A 17,604-nucleotide genomic window follows, 5' to 3' on the forward strand; every position below is an offset into this window, starting at 1 on the left:
TTATGTAAATAGGAGCTGGATACACAAATCTCTTCACTTCAGCAGGACCAGTGAGTGTTTGTGCACAGATTTATTTGCAAACAAATCTTGTCTTTTTCTATTCCAGTAAAAGCTTGTGTTTCAGTGAAATTAAAATGATTCCAGCTGCAAGCTAAGGTTTGGGTGTGATGGGGATAACAACTCTCCTCTTTCAGTTAAATCAGTAATTTTCCTACAAATATTTTTAAAAATAGACTCAGTTTCCTCCCAGTTTCTATCAACATCAGGACTCACACTGAAGTAGTCATTTCTCTCCTTAAAGGAATGGGCTGTTCAAACAACGAGGATCTGTACTTAAGATTTAATCTTTTCTAGCTCCAGGAGATAAAAAGAAAGAAAAGTGTAAGTGGCAGCAGATTCTCAGCTGCCGTAAACTGCCAGAACTCCACTAATTTTGCTGGAGCTTCACACCAGCCAACAACTTGCCTCTTGCTACACCAGCCAGACAGAATGGGATCCAAAGTCTCCAGCGTCTGCTAGACGCAGTCCTCCCCTCCTTAAATTGCATCAAACTGGGGAAGCCCTGGGATTTAAATGGAGAAAGATTGCTTTGAGGCCCTTGCTCTATGGTTCCCAGGAGCCTCCCCATCAAACAAGCCTTCATTCCCCTCTTTATGGGTGTTCTGGACAGGGGGAAAAAGGCAGCGATAAGCTCAGCTGCCTCCCCGCAGCACAGCAGACAAGGACTACGCTGCTCTCCTTGGTTCACCTGGCAGCTGTTTTGCATAGCACTGGCATCAGATCTGGTGCGAGTTTGCCTGGGGAAGTTTCTCTGGGGATGGGAGCAGCAGAACAGTTCCGGACGGCTTCCCCCCACCCGCTGCTGTTGCCCCCACCTGGAACGCAGCATTTGCTCTGAAAACCAAAGACAAGCACTCTATCAGAACTGACACAATTCCCACTGGAGGCCGCCAAGCCAGTCCAGCACTAGACGGTAAAAGCACCGTAATGGGAGAAAAGTAAAATCAAGATTGCAGTGCACCTTCATCTTCACAAGGCAAACACACGCAGCACCACGCAGATGTCACCTCCGGGGAGTGACAGCCACCCTGGCTTTTCACCCACCGACAAAAATCAGGGCTGCAACCAGAAAGCCAGCTAACCTTATCCCCCTTCCCGCCCAACTACACACTTAATTCACCTCACAGTTTGATCTCAGCTGCACAGAAGGGACAGGGAATTAGAAGGTGATTTCAATCTTTAACAGGTGTTGGGGAATTCCCACAGGGAATCAGTTTTCTGCCGCGTGCGTTTGGGAGGGAAATTCAGAACAGCTGAACGGCAATGGGGGAACAGTGCCAGGCAGACACCAGGCAGGGGATTCAGCTGCCTGGGCTTAGATGTCTAACTTTTAGGTGTCTAATTCTGAGCCAATTGCTCTAGGCTCCCTTTACAGCTACAGAGAGGAAGCGGGCGCTTCCAGAGGGCAATTCATCTCACCCCCGAGATAGACGGCAGAGAGATGAATCACCTTCTGGAGATACCTATTTTCATCATTGACTGTACAAGGAGCCTGGGGTGAGTAGGTCAGACTTCATCCTCAAAGTATGGAATATCTAAAATTAAGATTAATCTCACCTATCTTGGAGATTTTAACACTCCAGCTGGTAAAGCACAATGCCATTAGAGATTGACAAAGCAGGCCAGATGCAGAGTGCCTTTCGACGTACATTTTCTAGAAGCTGAGAAATTAACTTATTCACATTAACTGAGACAAGAATCAAATCTCTCACCTCAAACAACATGTGAAGTTAAAAGATTGCCCAAGAGCAGGTAAAGAGTGGCAACAATTATTATAACTATAAACAATACTTGACCCACATGCTGTAAATGAAGTAAAATGCTCACCTGCACTGAGAAGGATGTGGTTCTATTAAGCAAAAAAAGATATTCAGCATCAGATATACTCCTCGGGATTGAGGACTCAAGCAAATACCAGATCATAGCCCTTAACGCTACTGTTCCCAGCAGCCAGACCAGTGACTTCTCCAGAACAAGCAGGAAAAGCCCCGGGTGGTAGGATCTCACTTAAATGACCTTCTCTCCATTTTAGTGGCTACCCCTGATTCCCTCCAGCTGTGTCCAGTGGCACTGGGGAGCAGAAACTGAAGCTGAGCAGACATCAGTCAGTGCCCTAGATCCTTACGTGCCCTGCTGGGATGCTTGCCGTTGCCAAAGCTTACTTTAAGAAGTGCTTTTTAAAGAGAGCAAGGGAAAGTATCAACAGGATGGGGAGATTCGAGGCAGCCAGATAGGGCTGCAGTTTTCATGTTAACTGTTTGCTCTAAAGACACAAACAGACCAAACCGGGGCATCAGAGCATCTCCATGGGAAAGTTAAGACTGGTTAGCAAGAAAAGTGAATCTGTGCTGACTCAGTCAGACGGCTACAGACTCCAGGGGAAGCTTTCACTGAAGATTCAAGTGTTTCATTTGGGTGGAAACCCCTGGGTTATAAAAATGCCTTTCCTTTGTCAACAATGCCTCAAAGAAATCCCATCTTCTAGTCCCACTGCAGCTCTGAGTGCAATATACCCATCGTGTAGGGCAGGGTGCAGGGGGGAGAAAGCAGGACAGCGAGTGTGGGAGACTCAGGCAGTTTCCAGAAGGAAACCCGAGGGCAGCAGTTGTTCCCACGGAAAACATTTCACCTGCAGGTGCTGGGAGAGGGCAAGTCTCTTCTCCTAGACCAGAGGCAAGAGGCAGATCAGACCAGCTCTTCCTTTGCCCCTCTAATTCAAGTCAAACCAGCCTTTTGTTCCCCTTTCCCCTCCCCATCCTTTTTTATCCTCTTCCATAATGGGATGTTTAAGAAAAAAAAATAAAATAACCCAACCTCAAACCCTAATCACCTTCATTTGAATTTCAAATATCCCCCTCCTGGCCTCCCCCACGCCCCAACTGACTCGGAGCTGGGAATATGGAAATTTCTCCTGCTTGCCTTAAATGTGGCTGTGCTATGAAAATCATCAGCCTTATGCAAATCCTGAGCAGGCCCAATTGCCATAGCAACCAGCTGTTTCCAGCCCGACTGCTGCTGCTTTCATTTATTCAGGACTTGTCCTGGGGCTGTGCATGGCTGCAGGGGGAAGAGTCAAGAGAAATCCTGGAGGCTTTGAGGAAAGTTTCACGAGGGAGAGCTAGCCTTGGAGAGCAAAGGCGTAGCCAAGGACTAGGCTCAGCGCGGGGCCGGGGAAGGCCAAGTTTCCTCAAAAGACTTTGGCCTGGCAGTCTGTTTCCAGCCCGATCTGAAGCGGTAACAACAAAAGGCAAAAGAAAAAAGCTCAGATCGTGCAGCCCTTAGCATGCTTGCTGAGCGCAGCAAGGAGTGCCCCTGTGCACCAGGGAGCACTGCCTGAGCACCCACCAACTCATCTCACACAAGCCATTGCACTGCTCAATCTGACATCCCTTGCTTCTCCAAATTTCCTTTTGCCTGAGTTAGAAGCCGACACAGGGGTCAGAGCCTCCACACCCCGTTCCAGCTTGAGCCATCATGTTTAAAAGAGACCCTACCCTGACACCTGCGATTGGAATACAGTAAAACAGCCGTCCCAGAGCCCATTGTGCCCAGAGTTGCACCCGTCCGTGGGGAGAGCAGCACCTGCATCAAAGAGCTTACACCCCGGCAAAAAGGTGGGAGAAGAGATCGGGACCCTCACTTTGGAGCTGAGGAACACAGATAGACTTAATTAAGTTTGCACAGGGAGTGTGTGGCAGAGAGGCAGACTGAGACACGGTCTCTGTTTTTCCATCTGCCCTGATACAGATTTAATGCAAAATGCATTGACATAGAAGCCAGGGTACGGGGAGGAGTTTTTGCTTGGGTGGAAGTTTTGGTGTCCAGTTTCAGAGCTGCCTTTGCTTTCTCTCCTCCACTGCCAGGGGACTTTAGGTGTCTTGTGGCAGCAGTGGAGGAAGGTGTCTCACGCTGACACCCTTCCACAGGCACAAGCTGGCTGAAGTTGAGGATGCAGGGCGAGAAGAACGACATTCACAGGAGCGTCTTCTCAAAAGAGACGCTTTGCAAGACCATAGAAGCAGATGTATCGTAGCTCCTTCGCACTTTCATTTTCTTGGGATTTAAAGGAGAGGGTCTTTCTTACCCTCAGAGAGAGGAGACCTGCTTTATTGCTTCCTAATGCACGCAGATAGGTTACCCAAGCTGTGAGGGTTAGATAACCCTGCTACCATCGCCACCAGAGTCAGAAGCAGGCCAAGAGCCCGGCTTATGGCTCCACGTGCCCTCCCCGTGCAACCGCGCTCCTCTACCTGGCTGCTCCTCTTCCAGATCCCAGACCCGTCCCAGCTGGGCGAAGCCGCCGGGTCAGCCAACCACCACCGTCCCGGGGAGCGATACCAGCTGCTCCGGAGGCAGCGATAATGCTGTAGGGCTGTCCTATATTGCACCCACACGTACACACCCCAGCTCCTCTCCCCGTGTACTGGGATGCCCATCGCGCACCCCGCCCTGGGCTCCTGGCAGGCTGGCCAGTTCCCCGTGTTACAGGGTGGGGAGGGAAGATGTTCGGAGCGCCTGCAGCTATTCAGTTACCGATGGTTGTGTTTGAAGAGCTTCCCTATCGCCCTTCTGTTAAAGCTTTGGCTTCCCCCCCATAGCCTCAACAGATGAAATCAAAGGGAAGTAGCTTTGCTTGGTGTAACCTGTTTTGATCAAGCAGATAAACGGGGAACAAGTGTCTGACACAAACAAACAGACAGACAGAGGCAAGTCCCACCTCAGCATTTTGTTGCATCAGATACAGAGGGCTTAGATAAACCACAAGAAGGGGGAGATCTCTGCCTCTCGGCTTGAAGACCAGGGGCGACACTCTGCAGTGCCAAGCCCCCACAGTTCCCATAAAAAAATCAACCCAGAACTTGCTGGCATGGCTTTCATCTGTTTAAACAGATGAAAAGAGCTTACAGCCAAGCATAAAACTCACGCTTGTCATTACCCCCCATGGAGTCAGCGGGACTGCCTGCGAGCCCAGCCGCAGCTGCCGCACGCCAAGCGTTAAACCACGCTGGCATCGCACAGGAACGGGTAAAGAGACCCTCAGACTGGAGACATGACCCGGTGCCCGGACTGGGGCTGACCTACACAGATCCTGGGCCGTGGGGGAAGGCAGCCCAACCCACAGCCCTCGTGGAAGAAATTCGTGCCTATTCCACATACTCCTCACACATGTACTGTGATAAAAAAAAGCAGAGTTACAGTAAAGGGAGGCTTAAGATTCACAGAACTGGGCAGGGTAGTTGATATTCCTTAGAAAGTTTGGTTTTTTAATCATAGCTTTTTGTAAAATGGTAAAATTTCACTGCAAGCCATAGACATGGCGGGGGGGGGTGTGTGTGGAATCAAACAAACATGGGGTTTTTGGAGACCATCTTACTAAAAAGCTTTGAAGTGTTTTCTATGAAATTGGTGTGGATGAAAAAGAAAAAAAAAAGCTTCACTTTCCTAACCTCCTACGAAAGATGAACAATTTGACAATATTCTCAAAAAAGAAAAAGCCCCATGATTATTTTAAACACCTTCAAAGTAAAACAATGCCCCAAATTACCCTTTTTTCCCCCCTAAGCCTAGAACTGGCGGAGATATGAAAGGACGAGATTAGGCTTCTGCTACTGACACTTCCCATCAGATCTTTAGGCATCAGTTTTAGATCAAGGGCTTGGTTTACAAAAGCATTTTGGCACTCAACTCCCTCCAGTATTTTTTTTTTTTTTTTTAATTCTTCTTGGAGCCGGTCTGCATCTTTTGGTGATGAAAGGCCTTTGTAAATATGCACCTAGAAGGATTTCCATTCTTTATAAGCTATAATGTCGTTAGTTTGGTAACTGCCCTCTCCTTTGGGGGTAACGAGATTCCTGGGGAGCTGTGTGGATTGGTCCAATTCATTAGGAAATGGGTCTTCAATTAATGAGTCACTGGAAAACAGATTTTCCCACATGAAGCTAGTAAACAAAACACTAAACTATTAGGTGTTGCAGTAAATATTCTTCTAACAATGTGTGTAAGGGAAAATAAAAACTTCCAGGGAAGTTCAGTACAAAGAGCTTTGTTGTTTATAAACAGAATGGTCGGAAAGAAGGAAAAAACCCAAACGACAAAGATGCGTAGAGGTTTTAGGAAAAGCATTGAGGCAGCCCCTCCGTGGGCTTGCCTGGTCGCGACTGCCAGTCGGGCTGACGCGCCGGGTTACACCACCTGAAGTATAACACACAGAGCTGAGCAATAGCGTGTGGTCCTGTCCCAGCCACCCTCTTCCCTGCGAGTCCTGCAAGGGACCAGGCAGCCCGCAGGAGGGGTTGTGGCTCTTTGCTAGTGTCCCCTAAGAAGCTCCTAACCCACTGCAGTGCCTCTCTTCCCAGCTGAGTCTGATGTGGTGATCTCTGAAGATCCTGAACAGTCACGGGGACTGCATTAGAAAAAAAGAATACTTTAAACAGGTTCCTTCCATCAGTCCGCAGGGAAGTGCCACTCTTTTGCAAATGAAGGAGCTTTACTTGTTCTGATTTCCCTGCTTGATTTGAAGGCTCCTAGAGCAGAGCTAATGCTGCTGCAAACATTTTTGTTATTTTAAAACAAATTGACTTCACTTCTCTGCTTTCTTTTCTCAATTACCACTAGAAAGAGGCGCTACAGCTAGCGCTAATAGCTGTCTGGGAAGCTTAGGCTGAAAAACATATTTTACCCAGTCAACTGCCGTGCCAGCTTCTCGCCTATTTAACACTATTGACAACATCAGCAGCCAGAGTCTCCCACTACATTTAGTAACAGCCAATACCAAAACCAAATAACTACCCTCAATACAGCCTTCCCTAATCTTAATTCAACTGTGCTATCCATCATCTCCGCGTGCTAAAATGCATGAAATGTTTCAGGAGACTCTGGTTCCCAATATAAGGCCCTGTAACAGCTACCAGGGTTTTTTGAAAGAGCTTGGGAAGTTGAGGACGTATTTGTTGCAAGGCGGCTTGGAAACATTTATCTCAAAAAACAACTTGGGGTCATCTGAAAGCCCTGAGCAGAAGCTGACTTGACCAAAGTCAATCAGAGTTCATGGACATGAATAGAACCTGATTTTATCTCTATCTTACATTATGTCAAATAACCCAGCTTAATAGCTAAAAGCACAGAGCACGTCTAGTCCTCAGTGTAAGGTGTAAATAAAGAGGTAGTTTTAGTCCCATTAAAACATGCCTAGAGTTCTCTGGCTTTACAAAGATCTCAGTTTTTCTAAGTTCTCTCAAATGACAGAAGTAAAAGAGAAACAGTAAAATCATTTCATGTAAAGTTCTAATCTGCTCTTACACATATCCCCACCACCACCCCGCTTAGGGCTCTTCATTGCTCAAAGAGCAATCATTCTTCTACATTGTCTCTACCAGTTTGGGTTTTAAAAGGTGTTTATTTCTCAGTTTACAGATGAGCCTCAAGGTTTCTAATAATCTTAATTTTTTTATACCTAGTGGGTGCTAAAAATATTTCTTATTGCTGTTTATTTCCCTAGAAAGTCATCTATGATATGAGCCTTTGTGAAATTACAGACCCGAGGTCTTGCATTTAAAGCCCACTGCAGGCAGTGGCAGTCAGAACTGATGCCAGAAAATACAAAACTAATTTTTCTGGTGTATATCACACCTTGTGGCAGTGCAGAAGTTGGTAGGCAACCTGGCAGAAATCAGTGCTAACACCAACACTAACACTGTCATCTTCAAAGGATCACCCTGTACTTCAGCCTTTCATATTCAAGGAAAACTGGGGCTTCTAGCCACGGAGCAGCGAGAGTCTGAGCAGCCATCAGGTGGGAGTAGGGGACATGAGAAACCCAATCATGCTTCAAGATGAAGAGCAATAAATTTTTGCTGGAACTACCTAGCTGGATTTGATTATTCCTGAAGTCCCTCCCATTTTTCTACATATACACGGCCAAAAAAGGCTTAGTCCCCAGGGAGTTTTGTCTGAGGAAATGTTCCTGACACAAACCCTACGTAAAACGAAGAGTTGTTTGTGCTAAACCGAGCAGACCAAGACTATTTCAATGGCATTATTCCTTTGGCAAGACATGAGCATATTTCCATGCTAAAACCGCAGAGGACGTTACTGAGACACATATTGATTCACTGCTGTTACAGAAGGATCTTGCGTGCTGATCAAGATACGAACGCAATCCTAGCCCAGAGCGCATTCTTGATCAACTCCCAGGCTGGTTGGAAGAGCGCAACGTAGCAGCAACAGGAGTCAAGCAAAGCACGGACAGAAACTTCCAGCACCCATGCCCCCCCCCCTTCTTCTTTTCTTTCCCCTACCTCCTCGGGCTTCCTCGCCTGCCCCCCACGTCCTGGACCCTCCTTACCTGGCTCCACCTGGTCAGGTTCGTGCCGAGTATCTGTGGAATCTGCCGCATCACCGCTCATCTTGATCTCTGGAAAAGGAGGCACAACTGATTTTAATAACAGGTCACAGTCCCAGGCAACAGGCACATGTGGCTTCCACTAAACAGCACAAATGAATGTGTAATTATAATAAACCATCAGACTTTCAAATTTCTGATTCCTCAACATACAGTCACTAGAATATTCATCAGCTCCGAGGATGCACTTTCCCTCCTGTTGCTCTTTGTATCCCCCTCCTTCCTTTCCCCCTCCCCAGTTTGCTGCTGTGTTCTCACCTTTTGCATCACTCCTCTCCGGCACAGGGGATGCGGGGTTGTTTAACCGCTGGGAGCCCTACCAGCCTCGGTGGCCTCTCCCCCTGTGCTTTAGGCAGGTTTCCCAAACCAGCTGGCGTGGCTCTCAGTTTGCCACCGTCCTCCACCACACCTGTAGAGGCAGGGGATCCCTGCCAGCTTTCCCCTCCTCTCCCACATCCTTTCCTTGTCCCTTGAGATGGCTCAGCCGGGCCGGTGCTTGGTGCTGTACAAAGCACACGCTGGCAGGACTGGCCTCAGAAAGGCAGGCACGGAGCAAGATGCTCTCAGAGAGGCAAGGGAAGTCTCTCTTCTCCGCTTGCTCCCTGGCAAACTCAGCTGATTTCTCTCAATACATCTGATCCCCGTTTGCAAACTGTTTACCCTGTTCTCTCCCACATGCCCGTGCTCACACCCCTCACAAACCACGAAGAAGGTGCCGTGCTCCAAAGCACTGTCCCCAACCTAGGAGCAAGAAGAGCGCTTTGCCATCAAGCTCCTGCTTATTTCCCCCCATCCTTATCAATGCCAGTAAATTTGTCGTTTACCCTTGAAGTGATGGCTGCCACCACACCCGGGACCACGTTCTCCTTCGGGGACAGCTGAAAGAAAAGGTGGGAATAGTCAACTTTACACCGGATTGCTCATCTCCTCCTTAAAAGAGGCAAAGTACACAGCAGTGAAAGAAGGAAGAATATCTATTCAAATTCAGATGGACACCCCCTCACGCTCTTCTACTCTTTGCATGGGAATTTTAACTCTTTCCAGGCTAGTTGGGAAAAAAAAATAATATTTTTTATAAAGACCCAACTGATTTGCATGTGCTTCCTGCAGCCAATCCCGGCCACAGATGTCATCCGATTTGCATCGGGTAACAACAACAGCGTGGAAGTTGGGCCAGTGTTTGCTGTGGTTTTGCTGGGGTAGAAAAGGCAGGTGGAAGCCTTCTTAAAGGCATCATGCAAACCTTTTCCTCTTTCCTATATATGCCTTGTATTATTTCCAAAAGGGTGAGAGGAATCTCATAGGGGTTTATACCTATTTCCCTCTATTACTCACACTAAAGCAGGCAGGCCTCTTTGTTCATTCAGGTTTTCTTTTCCCCTATTCAAACTTCCAGTGTGCAAATGGCAAATTATCTGCTTTTTGGCTGAAATTGAATAGCTTTGTTTAGGTTAAAGTGTCAAGCTTTTTCTTCAGCAAGTTAATAAAAGAAGAAAAAAATGACAAAGTTTTATACAAGAGACAGAGTGCAGAAACATTCACGTACTCCAGAAACTTCCTTTCGTTAAATTGTATTAAGGAGTGAGAGGAAAAAGGAGAGAGAAAAGAGTTGTGGGGTTTGGGGGTTTTTTTCCCCTTCAAATAAACCCACTGCAATTAAGACACGAACGTTTAGTGGGGCTTCTAAGCATTTCTACTGCAGGAAGAGTAATTATCATCAGCTATAAACATCTTCTTCTCTTGTAATACTGCCAAGGGACCCTAACTTAGGCAATCTACAAAGCACAAAGTTTTGCTTGCTGCCAAAAAGTATCTTAAAAAAAAAAAAGTGCCAAGTTCTCATAAAATAGGGTAAGAAAAATCATAAACTATGCAGAAGTTTGGTGCTTGCTTTAGTGAGAAAGCCTGCAAGTTTGCAAAAAAAAAAAAAAAAGTAACACAGGTTTCGTTGTGAGCACACAAATAACAAATGAAGGCAGGTTAGCGAAAGAAAATTATCTAATCCCTGAGACCAAGGAGCCCCTTATGGGCACAGAGCTGAAGAAGGGAAGACGCAAAAGCAAACCGTGAGAAGCTTTCTCCCTCTCACAGGAGTGAGCCCTTAGCCCCTCTGCCATTTATAACCTGGGGTGGGCGGGGAGGAAAGGAGGAATTGCAGCTGTGACTTGATTACGTATCACATGCTATCCATCAGTTAAATTCCCTCCTCCCGGAGTCAGGAGATAACAAGATACCCCGCGATTCTCTCATATATAGAGCAGAAGAATTTTATATTGACAAAGATTCAAATTCCCATCATAGATGTATACAAGTTATTACAGTTTAAATATCTTGGGGGGTAGGGGGGGGATGAGGAAGAAAAAGAAAACCCTTTGGATCAAAGCTAACTGATCTGCGTGGTTTGGGGCTGGCCAGCTTTTGTATACCTACGGACAGGAGTGCACACCAGTCATCCTCCAAGGGATCCTTAAGAACAAGGAGCAGCCATGCAGAGGAATGACTTTTTAATATGATATAAATGTAGATAAGATAAAGCCAACACCTTTCTACTGACACCCAAGAGTCTTCCACTATAAACCAGGACAGAGTGGTGCATCTGGATTTGACCCCCCTCTCCATCTGAACAAATATCTCAAGACAAGACAGGCTGTGAGATTTTTGAGTCCAACTAAATGCAGGCTCCTTCCATACAGCTTTGCCAGTTGGCAATATACAGAGAATAAGCAGGCTGGTAAAAAAATCTCTGGGAAAAATAATGCAACTTAGGACTGCTTAACTCCTAACCACAAACCTATTTGGAGCCGCCACTGTGGCCTGGGCCATATTAAAAATGTGCTGCTATACCTCAGCTAGCAAACATACCTGGAGTAGGGGTAGTCTGGTTTGTTCACCCAGACCAAAGGAACTATACCAGTGCAGACACTTCTCTGGGGATATATCTGCATCTATATTTTTGCTGAAACAAACGGTGTCAGCAAATAAAGCTTTCCCAAGCCCTTATTCCTAGTAGTTGTTCAGACATGGGCACTAGGGTAAAGCAGCCTGATGACTTTAAAAGGAAAAACAAAAGCCGGTGGCCGTGGCAGGGGGAACTCAGTTTGGCTGAGACCATTCCGTGGAGCCTATTGAATTTTCTGCACTTTAGGTGCCTGAGCCCCTACAGAGGCTGCAGGAAGGCCAAATATCCAAATGTCTGGGGAGGAGGCAGTGGTACAGGCCAGGGAACGCGCTGCTGCAGGGAAACCCTCTTGGCAGGGAGGAGGATGTACGGAGCCCCAGCAGCCCACCTTCACCTTGCACGTTGTATCTATCTTCTCTGCATGGCCAGGGAAGAAAGAGAGCACACCTCTTGCAAGCAGCTTGCTGCAAGGCCTTGCTTTTCGGGGATCCTGAGACTGAACACGCCGAACTGCTTTTGCACAAGGGTGAAGAAACATCCTCCCACCAGCGTTGGGCTCTGGCACATGAAAGCCGTTGGGCCCAGGCTGGCCTCTCTCCCTGCGAAAAGACTGCTTAAAGCTTAGGCCCTTCTGACAGACGGGAAGGTGGGATGATTTGGGAGAATGGAAGTTCAGCGTGCACCTAGCTCTGTGCAGCTCCTGGCCAAATCCACCCTGGGACTGATGCCACTGCCTTTGACAGAGGGCACAGTATCGATTTTGGGAATCTTCTCACGAAGAAAGAGTCGCCCACAAGCAAAGCAGATGGGTGGATAGAAGCCTGCGGGGGATGCGTCCCCGAAAGACACCACACACAAGCACACCCATCGCAGGTGCTCAGACTAGTCAAGCTCACACGCCGAGCCAAGACCACGAGCCTCACGCCTCCCGCAGCCTCTCCTCGCGGCCGGCCGCGCTGCGCCGGGGGCTCCCCAGCTGCCCTCCCCGTGGCTGGCACAGGGAGCCAGCCTGCTCAGTGGGCTGCCGACCAGCTGTGGAGGGGCTGCTGGCATCCCAGAGCCATGGGGAGGTTGCAACGCAGCCACGGAGCAGAGGTTTTGGCCATCTCTGCCGGCCCGCCGCAGGCTGAGACTGTGTTGGGTGGTGGCATTGCCGCAGCATCTGCCTTGCCCCGCAGGCCTGCCTGCGAGCCCACACGCAGGCAGGGGCTGTTGAGGGGCTCCAGGCACGGAGCACGGGACCCCGAGCTCTCCCCTGCACAGCAGGACCGCCAAACGCCTGAGCTTCGCTGCAGCGTGCCAATGGGAATGAGCCGGGGACAGACTGATGGATGTATCCCCCCCCTCCCCTCCAAACCTGGGGACGACGCGCGGCGTTTCGTGCTGCGCAAAGCACCCGACACAGATCGCTCCCATACCCCCAACACCCTGCTGCCTGCCCCTGCCACAGAAGGGGCTGTCAGGATCTGGCCTTCGCTGCTGCCGCCGCTCTGCTCCTACCCCAGCGTCACCCTCAGCGCCAGCATGCCCGGGGCTGCAGTCCTTCCCCCCGAGCACAGGGGCTTGAGCTGAGGGCAGAAGCTAAACTCACTCTGTCCGGGAGAGCCGGAGCTCAGCACAGCTCCAAGGGGGTCGGCAGTGACTGCTCTTGTTCCCCAGCTAATTGCAGAGGGGAGGTCGGTTCAGAGAAGTCGTGGGACTACCTAAGCTGTACCTCTGGATCAGACCCCCCGGAAGGCATCGCTCTCTGAGTATTCCTGTTCATTCATTCCTCGCACAACCCAGCCTCTTACAGCTCCCTCTTCATTCATTTCTCCCTCCTTTTCCCTCTTTGTCGTTAACTTTTCTCCTTCCAACCCACGTTCCATCTCGCTCTCGCTCTCACACACGCATCCCTCCACCCTTGCCACATCCCTCTGTGAGTTTATCCCTCCCCACCCCTCCCAGCTTTGTCCCGATGACTAGTCCCACGGCTCAGGCACTAAATGCTCGTTTTCCAGGTACCCAAGAGACCTCTGCGCTCTGCTCCCGGACCCGCGTTAGGGCTGGCAGCGTGAGCGGTGCGCCCACGTTGTGGGCATGGCTTGGCAGCCCCCTAAATAGGATCGGGGCAGCATCCATCCCCAGGTAGGAATGCGGGCACTTAACCAGGCACCGGCTGCGATAGCCAACTCCAGCGGGAGAAGAGAGGAGGGAAAGGAGGGAGGAAAGGTCACAGGAATCAGAGCAATCCCATTTCCTGCCCAAGTCCGCGGTCCCAGCTACGCGGCGAGCTCCGGCCCGATCCTTCCTCGAGCGCCCTTTACCTGCGTGCACAGACTCCAGGTTCACCATCCTGCCGGCGGAGGGAAATCCGCGGTGCGCCCAGCCTCCTGCCGTCAGCCCCAGGTTGCCAGGGGCTGCCAGTTTGCCCTCCCTCCTCTGCCACCCGCTGCCTCTCAAACCGGGCGTGGGTCCGCTCCCCAAGGGACCTAGAGCTCCATTGCCTGTTGCCATGCAGGGCCAGGGGAGCATGCGGCGCCGCGCCACGCCTCGCCCCACCTCCGGCTCCCTCGGGTGCCCTGACACCCAGCAGCCTGGCGCCCGGCCCATGCAAAAAGCACCCATTTGCATATTAGTAACTGGGGAACGGATGAGTCCCTGCAGCGCTACCAGGGCGTGGGGTGGGGTGGGAAGGAGGGAGGAAGGAAGGCGGTTTGCCCGCCCTCGGCGGCACGGATACGCCCCGCAGCACCTGCCTGCCGGGCTGCGAGCGGGGGGCTTTACGCGGGGGCTCTGCCGCCAGCCCCGGAGCCGAGCCGGCCCCTCGCGGACAGGCTTGTGGCTCTGGCCTTTGCAACGCGTGGGTGAGAGAGGCCGAGGCGTCGAGCCGGGTTGGGCGGCAGCCGCCAGCAGCCAGAAGGGCAGGCGTCCCAGCTGCGGGAACTGCCGTGCCCCTCCGCTGAGCAGCCCTTTCGCTTCATTTCTGGCCGCTCTGATAAACCCCGGGGTCTGCTCAGAGCGAGCCATGAGAGCAGCCTGTGCGGCTGAGCGTCTGCATCTCCTAGGTCTGGGCCGAACCTGAATGATGCCGTAGGAAACAATCAGCACTAAAAGGAAAGTTAAGAGTGGAGAGGTAACCTGACTTGGCTAAAGACGCAGGGCAGGATTAGGATCAGCACGTGGAGAAGCCCCTTTCCTGACTCGTGCTCTGTGCGGTACGTCAGTCCCCCAAGAAGAGGAGAGAAGTGGCAGGCAGCCTCCTTCTCCTCCTCCTTGTTGTTTAAAGCTGCAGTATTCAGCCTACTTCCAGGGAAGCCAGGCAAAAAAAAAATCCCCTAATATTGGCTTCTTCTGTAGGGAGCTGCCAGAGGCCAGCTCCTCAGCCTATACCCTGCGCTGTGACGGGGACCAAGAGTCACCCTCACAGATCCGGGCACTGCGGCTGCTCCCTGTCCCCGTGCACTACCTTGATGACCCCCAGCACAGCCCAGGGTAGCAGGACGCCTGCGTTAACCGCCTGAGCTCCAGCGCTGCTCAAACCCCTCCTGAAAGCGTTAACACGCTCAATTGGTAGCTGCCAGGTACAAGCTATCACACATTCATCTCTCCCTGGCTAATTCACGTTCCAGGGCTCTTGGCTTTCCCACATACTGCTCTCCCTCCCTGGAAAGACAGGTTTCTCCGAAGAGATGGGTGGGCGGGCGGGCAGGCTCTGGAGCCTCACCTCCAACCCAGTCCAACTGTTATGGAGCCGGAGTGCCTGCCCTCGGCTTGCGTGGTCGGAGAGGACATCCTCAGGAGAGGGCGACACACGAGGAGGAAAGGGGGGATGTGTTAAACGAAACTCTAACAGGGAAAAAGTGGAGAAAAGCGGGGGGAGAGATGGAAGGGGGAAAGCAGAGAGGAGAGAAAGTTCCCAGGTCAGACGAACGTTTGCAGGCGCGAGGGGAGATTTCCGCGGGCTCCGTTTAGCGCTGCTCCAGGAAGCAGAAAGGTGACATGGGGTGGTTTGCGCAGGCAGCTTGTTTTGAGCTGCTGGAGGGGCTGGACTCCTGCCACGGATCCCGAGCCTGTGGCAGAGCCCCAGCCATTCAGGCCCTGATCCTCGGGGCGTTCCTGGCCAGCTGCTGGTCTGTTTTCTAGTGTTTTCGGCGTGACCCCCACGTCTGGGTTTTCCCCATCTTGAAGACTGACGCCATCAGGCCTCTTCACTGCGTCAAACATGGATTTGCTGTGGCTTCCAGCCAGCTGGAAGGGCCTCTGGGGCACAGGAGAAAGGCCCCGGAAAGGCTGGGGGCCACGAGCGCTCTCCTTCCCCCCCCATCAGAGCAGCTTTTGCACAGCAGCCGGGTATTTCACTTGACACCGACCCTTTCTTTCCGCTTCCTGGCGCTCGTCCCTTGCTCCAGAGCCCAGCAGCCCGTCGCAGAGCCCCGGGGAGGCAGGTCCTTCCCGGTGGCACCGCCAGCCGGACAGGAATCCCGGGCATCCCTCCGCCCGGGGATGCTGTCCCGGCATGGGCAGGGCCGCAGTGCCCTCTCCTGGCCCTGCTGGCGCTGCCAAATGCAACCGGGAATCGCCCTGCAGCTGGTGGGATCTGCTTTTTGACTGTTATTTTGTGGTCAATGGAACAGCAGGAAAAAAAAAAAAAAAAATTTAGGCGCTTTATCTCCCCAAAGAGCTGTGGGAGCAAAGCCCTTCACCTGGGTACCCTTGGCTTCAGCGATGTGCTATGCAGGCAAGAGAGAATACACCCTCGTTATTAAGCTACCCGAAACATCTCTGCTACCCAGAGAAAGAAAAAAAATAGGGGAGGGATCACAGCATCATCACTCCTTTCTGTCGTGGAAATAAGACCACCTTCTTCAGCAAAGGCAGATTTGCTTTAACTCAGCCCTGAGACGATCACTCCTAGATGCCAGCAGATATGCTGCTTTTTTTTTTTTTCTTCTTCCATGGCCATCAATGAATAATCCATCCGCTCTCATCCTCACTGTATGCATGTGTTCCTCCACTCCTGCTGCCAATGTTTATTCCTTTCTCGGAGGAAGATAAGCTCTGCAGATAGCATTTATTTATGGAGTATGGCCTTTGGACGGGCCCTGAAAGCACGAACTGCAGAAAGATGTTACAACCCCCCCCACACTGCTTTTTTTTCTAGCAGGAACGATTTATACCGGTGCTCCTGGCCAACTGCGCCTGCTCTCTGTGCCAGGAAGGTCTCCTGTCTCCACCTGCAACAGCCGCTTTTCGAGGGCGTTCCTGAAGTGCACCAGGAAGGATTTTTCTTCGGAAAAGCAAACGCGCTGCAGCACAGCTCTCTGCTAGCGAGGCTGGGCGGAAAGCGAGACCTCGCAGGGACCGAGACCCACGGCTGTAAACTGAGGCACGGAGCACACGGCCCCCCCCCAGCCCGGCTCTGCCCGCCCCGGTCCGGAGCAGGCTCTGCCTCCAACCTCTGGCCCCGGACACCCTTCGCCTCCGTGCTCCGCCAGCACCCACTTGTGGAGGCCGGGGAAGCTGCACGGCAAGCGGCCGGTGTGTGTGTGTCCCCCCCCCCGCCCTTCCCCAGCCTTCCCTTTCGGACCCCTTCGAGGCCCCGGTAGCCTCAGGGCAAGCAGGTGGCATTAGCTTCGGGAAAGGGGAGGCACCACCTCCCACCCACGCTTTGGGGAGCGCGGCGGGTTGCAGCACACCTGGGGGACGTGCCCCGGTCGCTCGCCTGCCCTCAAAGCCCAGCTCTGCCAGAGCACGCACAAAGCCAGAAACGACTACGGAGCTGAGCTCAGGGTCTACTGCCCATACTTAGGGTTCACATCCTTCGCTTGTCTGCTACTCCCAGAGCTCCCACGACACAGCACCGAGACGTCTCTGTGATCCAGGCACCCCAGAGCCTCACCACTACGAAATAAGGACATTCAAGCTCGCCGGGATATCACCCAATGCTCCCAGAGCGAGGTCGTGTCCGCTCCCGGCAGCCCTGTACAGGGAGCAACAGTGGAAATGGGCTACGCGGGGCTCCCAGCAGAAAGGCACGAAGCCACCCTGCAGTCTTCGCCCACACTGCTCACAGCCCACCTCGTCCCACAGCTGGATTTAACTCCGGCAAGCGGGGACAAAGTCCCACAGTGTCCTGCTGCAGCAGGAGCCGAGGCAGCGAAGAACATACCCCTGTGAATGCTGACCATGTAAGTGAAAAACCAGCAATTTCAGCTTCCCCAGAAATCACAGTAAGGGGATAAGTTGCCTTGGTGGCTCAAGT

General features: G+C 51.5%; 1 protein-coding gene across 2 annotated transcripts in view; it reads right to left on the reverse strand.

Moving 5' to 3' along the window:
* POU2F3 (POU class 2 homeobox 3) overlaps positions 1-13,952 on the reverse strand; it is a 44,466-nt gene extending 30,514 nt beyond the window's left edge. Inside the window, exons 1-3 of one of the 2 annotated variants that reach the window (XM_075035034.1) lie at positions 13,667-13,952; positions 9,286-9,339; positions 8,405-8,473 (exon numbers count right to left, since the gene is read on the reverse strand). In XM_075035034.1, coding sequence (XP_074891135.1) covers positions 8,405-8,473; positions 9,286-9,339; positions 13,667-13,952 — 409 coding nt within the window. The remainder of the gene's footprint in view (positions 1-8,404; positions 8,474-9,285; positions 9,340-13,666) is intronic. The other variant, XM_075035035.1, reaches the window with a different exon arrangement.
* Positions 13,953-17,604: the final 3,652 nt, after the last annotated feature.

The sequence above is a fragment of the Buteo buteo genome, chromosome 9 (genome assembly GCF_964188355.1).
Source record: "Buteo buteo chromosome 9, bButBut1.hap1.1, whole genome shotgun sequence".
NCBI lineage: Eukaryota > Metazoa > Chordata > Aves > Accipitriformes > Accipitridae > Buteo > Buteo buteo.